An 18,075-nucleotide genomic window follows, 5' to 3' on the forward strand; every position below is an offset into this window, starting at 1 on the left:
ATAAGAAACATGGCTGTCATGTTCTGAGACTGAGGACTGAAAAGTGTGGTTTATTAGTGAGCCTGATGTAAAACAGTTTTTTTTGTTTTGTGATTTAAAACAAAAACATCTTTTTTTTTACCCTCTGGCTCATCTGTTTTCTCTTATGTTGCTGTGATGTTCCATTAATGGACTGTGGAATCCACTAAAGCCAGAAGCTTTTATGTCTTGTAAATTTATTTTGATAGGCATGATTTTTTTTTTTTTTGGTTTTGTTTTTATTGTTAATGCTGCTGCATGCACAAATGAGAGCTTTCTGGCTGTTTAGGGACTGCTCTTTTACACTCGACATTGATTATGTACTCATGTTTTCATTTAAGAGACGGCGGAATTAGTGGCTTGATGAAAGACGTTACAAAGTGTTGTGGTCATTTTTAAGGAACCAACACAATCTGATGGGTTTTTGTTTTGTTTTTTTTTAGCTCAAAAGTGTGTGTAAACTGTGTGATACTCACCATTACAATTGAAGCCTATTTCCTTGAGGCATTTCTTAGAGCAACCATCACCATCCAACAAATTCCTGTCATCACATTCCTCTATCCTACAGAGAGAAGAACACAGTTAGGATCACATTCATTTCAATGCCTTTGTTCTAATAAATTTGCAACAAGTCACCAAACTGCACAGACCCCTGAACGCGACCATCTCCGCAGTATGATTGCCCGTGTGTGTAGAGCAGAGGCGGAGACGGATCGCTGAAGAGACCATTGGCTTCCACCTGGATTGTATACTGGTAGTGGATGCCATGCTTAACAGTGCTGAGGAAGATGAGAACAGAAAGGAGAAATAGATTTGTTTGGGGGGGGGAGTACACATCTGCTATAATCTTCAAAGGATCTAAATTTTGTTAGCTTAGCGGTATGAACTGATCATATAATCTTTATAAGCAGTGACTCATTGGGTGGAAACAGGTGCCAGACTGGTGCATTATGATTTAATTCTCTTACAATAATTCCTGCTTAGTTTTTACCATGTTGGTACAAGGCAGTGTATTCTCTACTGCCCCTGTGCAAAATACCTTTGCACTAAATCTAATGCAGAGGCAAAAGTGGAAGTAACACAAAGTGATTTTTATCTGTGACCTTGCAGCGTCTATTGACCTTAAAGCCCCCACATCGGGCAGTGTGTGTAACATTAGTGACTCCACTGTCAGAACTATTGATCTGCTTTTGGTGTGACTATAAAAAGAGTCTTGTCTCTGTTTTCCAAGCCCACATCTTGTATCCTACTAGTGTGAAACCACATTGTCAGGAGGTTAGTCCAATTGTCCAGACTCTAAAAATTTCCTGTATTAATTATGCATCACAGAAGTAAATGAAGAATATGGAAAAGCTTTCCAATTCTCCGGTTTTAGTGCTGAATGCGTATTGAGCTGCGTCCTCAAACTTTCTGCCTCAAGTTCTTATCTCCTTTGCCCTCTGCTTCAGAGGCTTCACATTACAGGAAGATAAATAACATGATAATCATGACACGCGACGACTGAGCTGAGACATTAGGTTAGTAACCTTACACTTCCTACATTCAGATATTCAAACCTTGTGCCAGTCCAATTTCCACGACATAAACAATAAGCGGCTCAGTTCCTTATCTCAAAGCTCCACTCATCCTCAGAACATTAACCTTATGACAACATGGCATATTTGCTGTGAATTCTCTCTCTTCCCATCTTATCTTGATGCTACATCAGTGAATGCATCTCCTTTGTTCTGCTTTTCTCTTTTAAACCACAGTTTGTTCTACAAATGAAGTTAGGTAAAGTTATATTTTAAAAACTAAATCTGTTTTTCCATTCTGAGCTTTAAAATTATTACTAAGTCCTGAGCAAGTCTTAAAGGGGACACTTTCCATACTTGGCCTTCACTGGTCTGGATATGTTTGCTTGACAAAGGATTAGTTCCAAAAACTGGGCTTAAAATGTGGTATATGACCCCCTCAGATTAACAACAATGTGACACAATGCTTCATTTTCTATTCAACAAAAACTAAACCAAAATGTGGGAGTAGTGTTAAAACAAAGGGAACTCCTTGTTCCTTGAATAAACTTGTTGAACAATATTTAACAGCAGTAACATGTATGAATATTTTACATATGCTGTTATTAGTTTCTCATATTGTTGTGAAGAAATTTGGTTTCAAGGTTTGCAGGCATTTGTTGATGGGAAGTTCACTTAATGTCCCAATACAGCATTTGAACCAGGCACTGCAGCTGCCTCCCACCGGTGTTTTACATATGAAGATGATGGGTTGACCACATATACAAAAGTTTGCAGGAAATTTATTATTTTGCTTCATTGTTTCCATGGAGTATGTTTCCATGGACAACCTATCCTGGTTCCAGTTGAATCAGTGTGAACACGGGCCGATGTGCCAAAAAGTACCAAAGTTCTGAAACTTCTGAGCAGATACTTTGCTTACAGTTGTTAAGTAAACTCAGAGCATTTGATCGGGAGCAACTGGTTGCTACTTATCATCTGAATGTACAGTATGTAGAAGCAGAAATGATATATATTTAGACGTACTTTATGCCTGTGAAGATGTCTTTTTAATAGAAAACATTTGTATTATATCAAACCTCTAATCTTATGTGTTACTTTGGCTTCCTACTGCAAACAACCGTCCTCCACTTGTCTATCTGCACCTCTCTTTTGTCTGTCTGCATACCTCAATATCCCTAATAACCATTATTCTCCTTCTCTCTCCTTTTCTTCTTCTCCTCTACTCTCCACTATCTCACCCTCTCCTTCTTTTCCAAGCTCAGCACTCTCAAACACGCTCCTTTCCTCACATCAACCCTTCTCTGCCCTCCTCAGTCTCACATAACTCAATTCCCACTGGTTCTTACATCTTTTTGCACTTAGACACAGCTTGTGTAACATAGGAGACGTGTTCCCTGAAAAACAAACTGTTTTTGAAGCCCCCCCCCCCCTCCCTCCAGCCCTTCCAGCCTTGTAACATAGCGACAACTTCTCAGAAACTCAGGGCCGCAATGATTTCAAATCAGCCCCAAATGACCTTTAGTCATGTGATGCAGCTGTCAAAAAAAAAAAAGGAAAAGCTGACTTGTTGCTTTGCAATTGGATTCCAGTAATCATTCGGACACCCTGCAATACATGACGGGATGCAAACTGGTTCAGCGTAACCCCAAAACTCCAGCTAGCTATTGATTTAGTATATGGTTGTTGAAAGAAATTTGGATCAGCTACACTCAAGATCCCCATGTTGGAAACATTTGTTGTTCTGAACTTTTCAAGCAGAACCAGACCGCAACACTTTTAATAAGCATGTTTATGTATAAGTAGATCTGAGGACACACACACATGCTGTTGCATCTATATTCTAAGCTGACTTTATCTTTTCTTTTTTCTTTGCCTTTCTTATATTTCCCTGAGATATTGATGCCTGAAAGTTATGTTTATAAGACATATCAGTTGCCTGCATAAAGTGCCATCCATGGCATTTTGGAGCCATGGACCCCAGTTTAGCATCTTATGTAGCTCCTGCATAACACCAGTAATTACGCCACAAAACACTGCAGGATTGTAGCTTGTAAGATTAACTGCAGTGAATGGAAACACATCAAGGAGCTTGCCTTTATAAATACCTGCCAACATTTAGCCTTTACCTGTCTGTGAATGTTTGCTGAGTCTGAGGGGAGGGGGATTGACCGGTGAAAGGCGGCTGTCGATGCACCCGGTACAGCAATGGTTGGCAACCGGAGCAGAGAATGTTGCCGGGGCCTGAAGATATCATTGCTGCGTCAATCTCCATTTTGTCATCAAAGGTGGAGAGTTTTATGGCAGCAATGGCAACGTTGTGGGTGTCAAGGCGCATGGTGAGGGGCATGTCACAGTAGACATGCTGTGGTCCAAGGTTAATGCTTTTCCCGTCCTCTGTAATCAGTTCAATGTTGGCTATGGCTGGGTTGTCTGAAAACAAGCAGAAAAAAGAATAAATAAATAAATTTACTAACTCCGACTTTTTAGGTCAATAAAGTTCATTGAGTTCATGTTAAAGCCAAAAGTTTCAGACTCTGGTCAAACTGTGAAGAAAAGATCAAAATGCAATGTGCAAATGTCATGAACCAATATTGTATTGACAACAGAATGCAGGAAACATAAAATGGTAAAAGTGAGACCTTTTTACTGTTTTGCGTCTTGAGTTTGATGACTGCAACATCTACCAATAAAGTTGGGAGAGGCCTTTGTTTACCAATGCGTAGCATCTCTTCTTCTTTTAGCAACAATAACTAAACATCTGTGAACAGAGGAGTCCTGCTGATGGTCAAGCCTTTTAAAAAAAATATATAGTCCTGTTTTTTTGTCTGATATAGAATTCCAGCCATTCTACTGGGTCTCCTTTCCATTTTGTGTTTTATGGCATTGTAAATGTTTTCTGTAGGTAAAAGGTCTGGACTTAAAACCAGGTCAGTTTAAAGGTCTTTACACACTAACTCTGAATATTGTGTTCAAAAAATTTGCACGGTAAGACATTTAATGGAATCAGTGTCAAATCATTGTGAACATTCACATCAGTGGCAAAATCCCATTCAGAGATTTTTCGAGTTGTATTTTTTTTAACTGAGGTAGATTTTTCTTGATGTTTTCATCCGTCAGATATAAAATTGACCAATCAGAGAAGGCTGATAGATCACCGGTGGCGAGCTATGCAAGCGTTACTTTGTCGCTGCAATTCTATTAATACTTTGTATCATCATGGCCGAGAGCCCTTATAATTTTTGTTCTGCTAGCAAGAAGCTAGCTGCTAAAGCAGATCCTCAAACTGGCCCACAAACATCCTAAAGTCTGTCCTGAAGCAGGCATGGTCCAGCTTCAGCTCATGATTAAACAATGAAACTCCCCAAGTTCCCCTCTCCTTTTTAGAACAGTATGAACCCAGTGTCTCTTCTTGTATTTTCTTTTGCAGCATCAGCACATGATGTGGAATCCACCATGTCGCCTTGCAATTTTGTTGTAGAATTGTTTATTCTCCCCATTATTCATCATCATTTATTTACTTTTTTGCAATGCAGTTGGGCATAGACAGAAACATTGATGATTAACCTCTGAATTATTTGCCGTTTCATGTCGTTTATTTGCATTGGTCCCAGTGTGTAAAGGCCTTAACACCAGCAGGTCATGCCGCCTTGACAGATGCAGTCTATAGTGTCTTGCTGAATGATGCTCTAGAACAGGGGTGTCAAACTCCAGTCCTCGAGGGCCGGTTTTCCCTATACCAGTGTTTCTCAAATCCGGTCCTCAGGCCCCCCTACCCTGCATGTTTTAGACATGATCCTCCTCCAGAGCACCTGAGTCAGATTATGGAACTTCCTCATCAAGTTCTTTGCAGCCTGTTAACAAGCCCTTTATTTCATTAAGGTGTGTTAAAGTAGGGTTGCCTATAAAACATGCAGGGCAGGGGGGCCTGTGCACCGGAATTGAGAAACACTGCCCTATACCAACACAGCTGATTCAAAACCTATTTATGAATTTCGGTCAGGTGTGTTGGAGCATAGAGACAACAAAAACCTGTGTTCCAGAACCTGTCGTGCCTATCAGCATTGCTGGTGTCTTTCCAGATGTGCAAGTTGTCAGTTCCACAAGCACTATACCGTCAGAGATTAACCTGAGTACTGAGAACAAGCCAGGTCATTCCTCTCCTTCTCACCCAAGACATGGTGTTCATGATTTGTCTGACCACAGAAGTTCTCCATTTTATCTCAATCTATTTTAAAAGAGTTTTGGCCCAGAGCGGACACTGTTCTTTCTGGATCCTGTTCACAAATGATTTCTTTGCATGCACTTATGGATCCCGTGGCGAACTGTGGTCATGAACTGAGGTGAAATGTTTCAAAGTCCATGTAGGGAATTTCTTTACGGAATCATTCCCATTTGTAATGCAGTTCTGCTTCATAACAATAGTTTTCAGCTATGTCTCTTGCACATAGAGATGTATTCATATTATCTGAATCTTTTTATTTTCTTATATGCAGTATTTGATGGAATATTCACATTTTCCATTGAGGAACATAATTCTAAAATAAATCTACAACTGCTAGATGCTGTATTTTGCAGTCTGCTAAACCTTTGTCCTTCCCTATACCCCAGAGACTCTACTTCTCTGAGGTGCTCTTTTTGTAACTAATAATCTTATTGGTCTTTTACCAAATAACTCAATTAACCAAAAATATGCTCATCCAGCTGTTTTTCCTAAGTACCACCAGACTTTTCTTGCCTTTGTCCCAACTTTTTCAAGACATGTTGCTTCGATCAACTTTAAGATAAGATATTTTCATCAAACCATAAAATGTCTTACTTTTACCATTTGATATGCTTTCTATGTCCTACTATGTATAAAATGTTGTTTTATGAGATTTGCAAATCATTACCTTCTTTAAATATATTTAACATAATATTCCAACTTTTTTTGTTGGGTTGAAGATAAAAACCTTTAATGTATCCTGTATCACATTATGCATGAACTGCAGTTTTTGTTTTTCATTAGTATGGTAGAGTTATATCTGGTGGCAGGCAAAGTGAAGGCAGAATAACTATACAGCTGTTACAGTACGCCATTTTCCTCTCTCAGTAGGTCTTGGCTTCATATCAGTACAAACAGTGAGTAGATGAAATCATTCAGGTTAGCAAAGATAAAGCAAAGTTCAAATTCATGGTTGTGTGCACAACAACCAGATAATGGCTTCATAAATATTCACAGATGAGATTGGCCAGACTTGCTGAGGAAATCTCCAAGCACCTGTCTACATATGAGCAGCGTTAAATTTCTTGAGTTTGCACAATAGGACACTTTTTTTTTGTCATGCAAAAAGTGGAACTCACTTTACTCACCACTGATTGTTTTATGGTTCCAGGGGCTCTGAAATTTACTATCATTAACCAGCAATATCTAACTCTGTCATGGCAAACATTCCGGTGAAGCTGATGAACACATTTGTTATGGTATGACACTTACTTGAAGAGATGTAGGTGACCCAGAGCGTAAGTGCTTGTGGAATGACAGGGTGCAGGAATCTCAGAGTGAGTGTGCAGCCCTCTGTTTCAGGACAAGGCGATGTCACGTTAGTGTCATAGAGACTCAGCTCAGGACTCCATGCTTGGAGACTCGGTTCACAGGGCTGCTCCACATCAGGCGGTCCTGGGGTCAATAAAATGACACAGACACCTATTATCCGTTCTATAACCCTAGAGCGAGGAAAATGCACAAATTGCAAAATTGACAGAAAATTAAATGGTGAAACTTGATGTATATTTCATGCAAATATTAAGTTGAATTTATCTCACAAGACTGAGCAATTCTTCACATAGTAGTGGTAGTGTGAATGTGTGTTTGGATGCTTCAAGTCAAAGCACAAGTATCTATCTTAAAGTCAAATGGGACAGTAATGGAAATTTGTATGAATCCATTTTGCCACGTAAAGATCCGGGAAAAAGATTATCTAGAGATATGAAAATATCCCTTCCATATTGACACGTACACAGGCTGCTGGCTTAGTCTGTGGAACTGTCTGTCAGTTGCAACTTGTGTTTATGCACATATGGGATTTTTCTGCCTGTCAAACTGAGGCATGCTGAGCCGGGCTTCTAAACTGAAACTTTCAACAAAGCTAAAATCTTTCTTTTCTCACTTCAAATCATGACACACAGCCCTCCACTCCAAACATGGTTCTGCCAACTGTTTTTTTTCCTCTTTAACCCTTTATAGGGCACCCAATGAAATACTTTGAAATGAGAAATTTTATGGAACAAGACCTCCATTCCGTTGTGACAGTTTTATATAAAAAAATGTTGTTTCATGCTGAAAATGAAAGAAGATGAAATCCTCAAAAGTCACTCGCCCTATTCTGGTAAAAGAATATTCTATTCTGGTAAAAGAAAGTACAATGACAGTGTATGGAACAAAATGATGAAAAAACAATAAGTTTAATAAACAATTGAGAACATCATAGAACATTATAAAAAAAACTTAAAAATTCAAATTAAAATAAATTTAAAATAAAATGTTATTAATTCATATTAGTATGATAAGTAATAAATAGCAGCAATAATTAAAAATAAAATATTGAAATATATCTAGTACTACATACATTATACATTTTATTATCTATGACATAAAACCTTTTATTTAAAGAGAAAGATAAACAATAGAAAGATGCATGATGTAGAATACTTTATTTCTACTTGTGTTTTATGACCGGGGCCATGTATTGCAAGATTTTGGGAGCAACCTCTTTCCTTCAGTTAGAGCATTGAAGATGGGTCGTGGCTGGGTCTTCTAACATGATATTGACCAGAAGCACGCAGCCACGATAGCCAAGGAGTGTCTCCGTAAGAAGCATATCAAGGTTCTGGAGTTGCCTAGCCAGTCTCCAGACCTAAACCCAATACAAAATCTTTGGAGGGAGCTCAAACTCTGTGTTTCTCAGCGATAGCCCAGAAACCTGACTGATCTAGAGAAGATCTGTGTGGAGGAGCGGGCCAAAATCCCTCCTGCAGTGCGCAAATGTGGTTAAAAACTACAAAAAAAAACTTTAACCTCTGTAATTGCAAACAAAGGTACCAAATGTTAACAATGATTTTCTCAAGTGTTCAAATGTTTATTTGCAGCCATAATATACAAATAAAGTATTTTAAAAAATCTTACAATGTGATTTTGATGGATGTTTTTTTTTTTAGATTATGTCTCTCACAGTGGACATCCTAAGATGAAAATTTCAGACCCCCCTATGACTTTAAAGTGGGAGAAATTGAAAAATCACAGGGTGTTCAAAAACTTATTTGCCTCACTGTATATAGATCTCTTAGCTTGAGAGAGAAATGAGATCATGATGATTTAGAAGTACTGTCTCTAATCTTTTATATTCAAACTAAATCCAGCTAATTGTTCGTGCCCTTTAATATTTTTCAGCTGAATGTTGGAATATGCCACATTTACCATTTGTTCTTGTATGCACCATGATCAGCTAGGGCATTGCTAACATAATACCGTTTCAGTGAAAAGTAGCTCATATGATCAATATGAGCCTCTAAAAAGACATGATATGTGACAGGGGAATTATGTTGTTATTTCTGATTGTTGGATTAACCTACTGGCTAACCATTACAAAGTGGGTTGCTGGGTTTTACCACACTGAGCCTGTTTGGGACATGACTAGAGATAACATGCCTAATAGAATAAACAGAGAAACTACAGACAATAGAAACATCAACTGAAAATAAAAAATCCAACTTCAAAGGTTTTTGGGAACTGATCTCAAGGACCTGCAAAAGAGGGGTAGAATAAAGTCATCTGGATCACTCCATGCATTTAAACTGGCCGCTCCAGAAAGTTGTGTAAGTTTATAGTGGTATTTTCCACATTTTATTAAGACCACTGGAAATCTAAAGGAGCATGAAAAAGAATCATGAGAACTACCTGCAAACAGTCCTTATTTAAGGTATAACAGAGAGCTTACTTTCCTATTGTCCAAGTGGAACACAGAAATAATCAAATGAGCAGCTAGTCTACTTATATAAAATAATTTAAAAAGAAAGTAGCAGCAACAGAAGCCTTGTTCATTAAAAAAAAAAAAAAATCTGGCTGAGTTACTACTCAGTATAGCAACAAGGACTGCTGACCAATCAGTTTCTTTATCTGTTTTCCTGTTCTGCCTTAACAATGAATGTGATTTGGCTGGGATGAAGATGTTTCTAAACCCAAAACATGAACCCTTTCACCCTTCACTTAAAACGTCACTCAAAAAGTTGTATTCATCACTAGTCTGAAACATCAAGGTCCATTTAAACTTCTGAAGTCATATAATAGAGAACACTTTATAGATTTGTTTAAGACGCATCACGTAACTTTCTGACCTTAAAACTCAGCATTTCAGACTTGCTCGATGACATTTAACATGTTCATCTCTGGAGATGCTGCTGCCCAGCAGCGTCCTAGAAACGGGATACTATGCAACGTTGCAGCCTAGATTTGATTCATTGAACGCGCACTGTCACTGATTCAGCGAGTAAACGCAAGAACATTAAAAGAGAGAAAGGGACTAAACAAGTCATTGTAACATCGTCTTTTGCTGGCTGGACAGAGCTAACAGGTCAGGTAGGAGGCAAGTTGGATGCCAAATTAGATGTCAAAAAGCGTCACTTATGGGTGAAAATGGCAAAAGTTCTGTATTGTGTCCTTAAGATATGTGTAGCTATCATTATATGTGTTACTGATTAAAAATAAATAAACACGGCACATAACAGTTTTTAGGCTCATCTAAAAAACAAACCCAAGGACTTTCTGGAAGAGCATCTTATTTCAATATCACATTAAAATATTGTATTTGTAACTCTAAATCACTATCAAATGATAGTGCAGTGTGCTGAAGTGAAACAGAACAAAGTTAGAGAGGTTTAGGTCAGAACGGTCCAGGTAAGGTCTACAAAGTGGCCATGCTGGCACATGCAGGTTTTCATTTATGCAGAATGAAGAAGTAGAAAAATCATTTGTCACATAGTTTGATGTTCCCTATCAGGTTCTAGATGAGGTTTTAGGTTTAATGAACTGTGTATTATCAACATTTCTCTGCTTAACTCAGCCCATTTAAGAATGTGAAGCACCATTAACTCATTCACATCATAAAATAAAAACATTGGTAGAACTTGTTGTACCACATAAACCAGTTTAATCCCTCACAGCAGGACCACTTGAAACAAAAAATGAGCCAAAAACATCAGTCAAGAAGCTCATGTGTATCGGCATGGGTAACATTCAGTGAGAGAATTTCTTCCCAAGTCCCCCTCACATTTCCTCGTCGCAGGCGATATTACTGGCGGATGAAGTGACCCACACATCACGGTCTTTGCAAGTGGGACATGGTGAAAAGAGAGTGAGGAAAGCCAGCAGACTGGCTGTCTCCTCTTGTGTGCATACCACTGTTTAGAATAAGACTGTAATTGACTCTTTATCATCATTATGACCCGGCAGCGAATGAAGGAGCCGTAATCCCCCCGTGGTCCTCGTTGCCGCTTGTTTTCAAAGCATAAATTCCAGAAGAGGATTTCCACATTGTTGGGTAGAGTTTCCATGGAGGAGAAGGAAAGTGTTGTTGTGTTTGTACAATCATTTTTTTCTCCCTGCATAACTATTTTGTTTCCCTTCTTCCTTTTCTTGTTATGACTGATTTCATTGTGTTCCTTTTTCTTTGTTTCTTTCCTCTCACCGTATCCTTCATGTTAGTAACAGTACTTCCCTAGATATTATAATTGGAATAACAAGGACCATGTGGCTATATGTAGTGTAATGTTCAAAAGTACGGTCCTACAGGATACACTTTTTAGTTTATGATGGTGGTTTGGTGTTTGAGCGGAACCTAAACTTTCTCCAGTCGATGCTTAGCCTAATAATCCTTGTTCTCTCTTTGGCTAAAAAAGACAGACACAGAGAGGGTCTGCAGCTAAGGCTTATTATCGTTTAATGATTTTGTGCTTTTTTTTCTCTTCCAGGACCCATTAGCCTTGCACCTGAAGTTTACAGGAAAGAGACTTTGTGTGCTTTTGGGAGTGTGTGTGTTAGCGTGTGAGGAGTTGATCTGCTTGACATAAATAAGAGACAGAAGTAGAACTTTAACATGAAACCACCACATTCCTCAATGTCAATAGTTATGTAGCAAAGAAAAGTGCATCCGAGGAGGCAGTTTTAGCTAGTTTAGCTGCAGATTTACCAAATTATCTCCACATATTATCACTTCACCATCATTTATTTGATTATATATCAATAGTTGCAATTATATTATTACAATATTCAATTCTGTACCTGGTTGCTGCAAAGAATAATATGAGGCTATGAATCCATGCTAAAATGTAGATTTAGACAAATGCATGCATGCACCAGCTGTTTTTACTGACCAATTGCTTCCTCTGGTGTCCAGTAACCGGATGTATCGCAGATGCGAGGTGAAGATGCCTCATGGGCATACTGATGGAAAACACCGTCCTTCTCACAGTCTCCACAGTTGATGCCAGACACATGAAATGAGGCGCTAAGATAAAACAGGGTCAATGATGAAGGACGTTTCCTCACTAAAAACACTTATGTGCATTACAGTAAGCAACAAGGGCATTTATTACAAAGAAAAACAGCATCTTTTTGTAATAACTTGGAGATTAAATATATATTTTATGATTAAAAATCCTGCTTTGTTTTGCATGCTGACCAGCTTTTAGCATTTCTGTATCATGTGTTTCTACTCAAGCTCAATTCATTACATATAAATTGGACATCAATAAAGATGAGACCAACATCTCCCACAGGTATAGAGCCCCCAGGAAATACGGGCATTTCATGCTTTTGGCTAAGAAACATCAAGCCCCATGGGCAAAGGCCCTCTCACTTCTGTGCACCTCCTCCAGGCCTTGCACCACAGCGGAGCCCCAGTGACCCACGTTGACGCAAAAGGAAGTTGGCTCCAGTGTTTTTATACATCATGGGGGTCATCTGAGCCACACTTTTTCTCTGGCCTGTTTGTCATGGATGACCCGGTGCACAACAAAACAAAGCTCCTAGGATCATCAGGATGCGTAGTGCTCCATTAAAATTATCAAAAGATCAGGTCAGCATGCATCTAAAAGATGTCTTGTGCTCACATTGATTTACTGATGAGGAACAGATTAATTATTTGACCACTGACATTGTCAGTATTACGGTAAAACAACAGAGAGACCACAGTCAGTCGTGTTCTTTAAAGAGATTTTTTTTTTTTTAAAAACGTATTTAGCACAAAAGTAAGAAAATTTGTGCTCTCTTGATCAATTATTTCTTTGTAACAATGCTTTTTGGCTGTCAGGCTTGTGAATGCTGCCCCATTTGTAAGAAAAATGTATTTGTGGGATGATGGCATGCTGAGTGTGTGGGTTGAACTGATGCACAACCCACATAGTTAACATTTTGCTCATCCCACACATACATTTTTCTTCTAATATGTCACCATTTAAAATTACCAGGGCCGCCAATAGTATTTGATTTTTAGCCAAGAAGCATTGTTACAACAAAGAAATAATTGAGCAAACACTAATTTCCTTCCTTTCGGTATATTATGATAAGTACACACACTGTCATACCTCTCATAAAGCGGCCCTCGTAACGGTGGGAGCCAGTACATCGAGACAGAATCTGCGCTCTGGTCAGTCACTATGGGGGCGAGAGGAATGGGGGCTGGTAGACGGTCCATCAGCCACTTTTGGTAGACCAAGTCGAGGTAACAGTGCATCCTGGCTACTTGATTTGGAGTGAAGTGGTTGGTGCAGTTGTCATCTGATGTGACAAAATTAAAGGCGACTTCCCGTCAATCTTTGTCAGGTTCATATCAAAAAGCTTCAAAGAAAAGGCTGTAATGCTACTAAAGTTCAGTTATATTTGGAAATAATTAAATGCACCACTGGTGTGTGCAGAGATTATGTGTGTTAACACACAGAACAGCAATTTAAGCCTACAGGTTCATCAGCCCACTTTTAGGTCCAGTGGTTCAGGAATGACTTTAAATAGAAATTGCAACATGCAAGCATGGCCCTGTGCTTCTGCTGTAGAGTACAGACACACTATATCTACTTCATATCCCGTATCATCACTATATGTAATGTACAAGATACACACACTGCCATGGGACGTATAGCTTGTTTTTATGAGTAATTCTCTCCAATAACAATACGAGAAAAGCAGATCCATTCTCTATACCTGTGTAACTCATGTAATTCCTGAAAGGGGTGTCCTGGTAGGTGAAGAACCCACATGTATCATTGACAGCTACGGGGTCGTAGCAGGCTTTGGATTTGGGTGCTGGGGCTGTGTCAGCACAGAGATCTCCTGTCTCCATGGATGGGGTGGTCTCCTTCAAATGCAATGACAGCCATATGAATGGATTACTCTCATTTGATGACAGCAAACAATAGCAAAATACTCCATATCGGCATATATGAAGTTCACAGAGAGAAGTCCATAACACCCAGAAAACCTGGGATTTGTCTTCAACTGGCTGCTTGCCATTTTTAAGGAATTCAAGATCCCAGCAGGTTTCTGAGAAGCGCATTTCATGTCTGTCTGTAGTCAGTCCAAAGTAAATTTGACTCTTTATGCGTTAGGTTTTACAGTGTATAAAACTAACAGGGATTATGTTGTTTGTTGTTTCTTTTTTCTATTTTGTAAATATCGAGCAGTTTTTATCATTCATACCTGACATGGGTCGTCACAGGAGTCTCGCTCACTCACTCCCTTGAAGACATGATACAATCCAAATATGTGTCCCATCTCGTGGATCACTGTGTTGTGGTGGCCGATTTTACCAAAGTAGGATGGGTTCAGGACCATTCCACCTGAACAAGAAAAGTGTTGCATCAATAATAACATATTAATAGCATTTTAATGTGAATAAAACAGAAAAAGGGTACAAGTTGAAGGTTTAACATTGCATCACCTCCACACTTCCATCACCTCATGGTGACAATAAAAAGCATTTAATTACAGTATCTACCATAAAACATCATGAGCCATCATAAGAATCCGAATCAGAATCAGCTTTATTTGTCATTGAGCCAGCAACACGGCACAACAAAATTATTCCAGTGCAATCCGTCCAAGGTTTAGACGAAAAAAATACATGTAACATAAACAGGATCAGGCGGACTGTCGGCACACTTTGTGCAGAAAGAGGAAAACAGAATGAGGATTGGTGGGTGTTGAAAAAAAGAAGTATTTCTACACTTCATGTAAATTGAAGCAGATTTATATCCAGTTAAAACTCTTTTGTTCAACAACAAAAGACTAATAATGCACATTTTTGCAACACAAAACAGAAATAAGACTGTAATATGGCCCCTGGTAAATACTAATCATTATTATATCCCCTGGATATAAACTGCAAAGTGAATAAAATCAAACTGTGGAACCAAATCAAACATGACAAGTAGTGACTTCGATTTAAATGTTTCTGAGCTTGCAGCTCAAAACCATGCAAATGAAAACCTGGCAAAAAAAGCAAATATTTATGTTTCTGTAACCACATGTAAACTCAGCAAATGAAGGTAAGGAAATGTGTGTTTGTTTATTATTTCTCACCTTAAATAATACCACTGGGTGTTCTATTACATGTTGTCGGAAGGCTTGATCAGTAATCTTAAAAATAAAATCTACTTGAAGGGTTTGTGCTTCTGTGATGTGAATAATGCCGCTAAACAACAGTGTCGATGACAGGAAAATATTAAAGATTGTGGCACACTATTTGGGTAACTAGCCGTTCATAGTGTCCCTGCAGAATACAACTTTTACTTCAATGTTAAGGTTACTAACAAGACTTTACAACGATGAGTATTACATCGCAAAGGGGTTTTACTGAAAGGGAGGAATAATCAACCAAATGCAAATGTTTGTATTTCAGTGCTAAGTTTATTGTTTAAATACCAGCCTGCTCTTTAGCACTTTTGTTCTGACCACATCCACAAACAGTGCAGTATCTTTAAATCTTTTTGTTCTTATAAAGAGGTTTGCTTTCACGCACTGTTAGTTGGTATTTTTCTACATCTTACAGCATTGTACAAAGGCACAGCGAAGTTACTCAAGTGTCCTCTAAATAAGACCAGATATGTTTTTTGTACATTTTTGTTATTATTTCTTCTGTAAAAAAATAAATGTAGTCCATTTCTTAGCCACATATTTAAGAGCGAACATGATATTCTGATTCTCTAAGTAGAAGTTGTGTGTTTAGTGGTGAGCAATGAAGACATTAAATGTGCAGACACTAAACAACAAGATCTCCGGAGACAACCTGTCATCTAGTAACTTGTGTTTTAAACAGAGGCAGATGTTGTGAAAATGAAATAAATGTCATGTGAAACCATTTCAGAAGAAGAACTTTATTAAAACAGTTTGATTTCCAGTCGGATGTCCAGTTTGTTTCATTGTGGCATTTTGAAATCCGTCTAAATACCTCAAGCAGTAATGCTTTTCACAGAAATACACCATTAAAATGTAATAAATAAGTCAGTTAACAATAGATATGAATCTCTGCACCTCCCTAAAAGGGTTTTCAGAACTTTCTGTGTAAGTGTGCTCAATAAATTTTTTTATTTATTTTATTTGCATTTGTTCTTTAAATCTCAAAAAGTATTTTTGGTCATCTATTTGTGATCTTTCTGCTGCAGCTGGTAAATACTTATAGAATCTAGAATGTACCATTTCTAAACTCTCCCTATGATCCAAGGAAGTTTGATCTGCTGATCCAACAAGGTACAAATAGCGCCGATCAACACCCCTAAAAGGTATGGTGTTTTGTTTTTTTTTTAATTAAAGAATTTGAAGAGAGTCCAGTGTTTAATCTGCATATAAGTGAGTCCTTATTAGTCTGTTTGGGTGTGTGAACACAATGGGTAGATTTTCTCCAAAAGTAGTGCAATGCACCAGTTTAAAAAAGTAGTTATTCATCCTCTCCACTTCTTTCTCATCTGCTGCTGGGCTGTTTCCTAAACTCGAGTCCAAGCTGTGTGTTTGCACTGTTAAAATACACTGAGACATGGAGTCGCTGAGTGTGTCAGCACACTGGTGTTAAGTGTCATGTTCCATGCGTGTCACATGAGGAATAAACCAACTGAATGTAACGTCAGAGTGTACACAGCAACAGAGGGAAGCCACACAGCAGAGATGCATAAAAGGAGGAGAAAGTGGGCATCAAAACGAAAGAAGAGACCAGGCACTTTAAACTTAACTACGCTTAAATTAACTGGTCAAACTCACAAATCCTTCCCTGAGGCTTTAGCCAAAACAAGAATAAGTGTGAGAAGAAACAATATTTCAAACAGCAGCGAAGTTCTGCCAGTGTGACATTTTATTTAAAACAGAGGCCTTCAACGGGGAATCGTGACCCCTGGACAGGGGGTGAATGAAGGCACAAAATACACCTTTTTCTAATCTCTGTGTTGCGATAAGATAATCTGCTACTTTACCGCTCTGAGGTTCAATAGCTTTTATGTAGAAGAGTGTTGTGTGCTGGAATTGTTTACACTGATCTGCACGTTTTTACTTGTTCAAAAGCTCACACACGTCACTCAGCTGTCCCTGCTCCATCTTTGCAGCCATTTCGGGCTCCTTGGCCTATAAAATGTTGTATACCTCTGCTTTAAATGACATCATATACCAGCTCTATGCATTTTTGGGTTGAAAAGGTGTGGAAATAGTCCATAGATATCAGATTTAAATATTTGTTAGATTTGGCAAAGAAAATATTCAGTGTTGGGGACAGTAGGGCTTGGGAGGGAGAGGGATGGGGAGGGTGCTGGAGAGGGGGGATAGGAAGCAGCGGGAGGGTTGTGGGGAGGGGTTGTTGGGGGGATGGTCTACGGACGTGTCCTTGTCCTTGGGGATCCCGCCCCTGGTATCGTGGTGGCGCCGGCCCGCGATGGTTTTGCTCTGGGTGGGCGGGGCCCGCTGGGTCTTGGCCGGGGCTCTGCCGGGGGGAACGGGTGGTCCTGGGGCCTGTGGGCTGCCGGCTCTCTGTGCGGCCCGCGCTTCAGCACCCGGCGCCCGCCGGGCCGGCTTGCCGTCGCCCTGTGCTACCCGGTGCCCCTGCCTCGTGGCGCCGGGTGGCGCCTGCCTGGAGGCTTCCACTGCTCTGGGCTCGGGGGACGGAGGCTCTACCTGCTTTGCCTGCCCGGGCTCTGTGCATGGTGGGCTTAATGGGCCCTGGGGGCCTTGGCTTCCCCCCCTACACCTCGGGTCGTGGTCATGCTCCCCTACAAGCACTCAGCTGATCTTTGATTGCATGATCACAGGTTGAACACTCACACGTGCACGCCCACAAAGCGCTCATCTTCCCATCTGCTTCCTACTAAATGTTGCTGATGACTCTCTGTAGGTATGTTTAATAATGGTTGGTATTGTAATTGTTATTTTATTAATTCATTTACTCTTTTTACTTTTATTTTTAATTTTTTTTGTCTGTTTTTGAATATTGTCACTATCCTACTTATGTCTTGTTGTATTTCTTCAGTACTTTATATT

The 18,075-nt window shown here is 39.3% G+C and overlaps 1 protein-coding gene across 1 annotated transcript in view; it reads right to left on the minus strand.

The window, feature by feature from the left end:
- pappa2 (pappalysin 2) overlaps positions 1–18,075 on the minus strand; it is a 69,915-nt gene that overhangs the window by 36,584 nt on the left and 15,256 nt on the right. The window contains exons 6-13 of the mRNA XM_079243955.1: positions 14,260–14,399; positions 13,765–13,918; positions 13,152–13,344; positions 11,940–12,073; positions 7,009–7,191; positions 3,662–3,965; positions 669–797; positions 495–580 (exon numbers count right to left, since the gene is read on the minus strand). Coding sequence (XP_079100081.1) covers positions 495–580; positions 669–797; positions 3,662–3,965; positions 7,009–7,191; positions 11,940–12,073; positions 13,152–13,344; positions 13,765–13,918; positions 14,260–14,399 — 1,323 coding nt within the window. The remainder of the gene's footprint in view (positions 1–494; positions 581–668; positions 798–3,661; positions 3,966–7,008; positions 7,192–11,939; positions 12,074–13,151; positions 13,345–13,764; positions 13,919–14,259; positions 14,400–18,075) is intronic.

This window comes from Telmatherina bonti (assembly GCF_933228915.1).
Source record: "Telmatherina bonti genome assembly, chromosome: 7".
NCBI lineage: Eukaryota > Metazoa > Chordata > Actinopteri > Atheriniformes > Telmatherinidae > Telmatherina > Telmatherina bonti.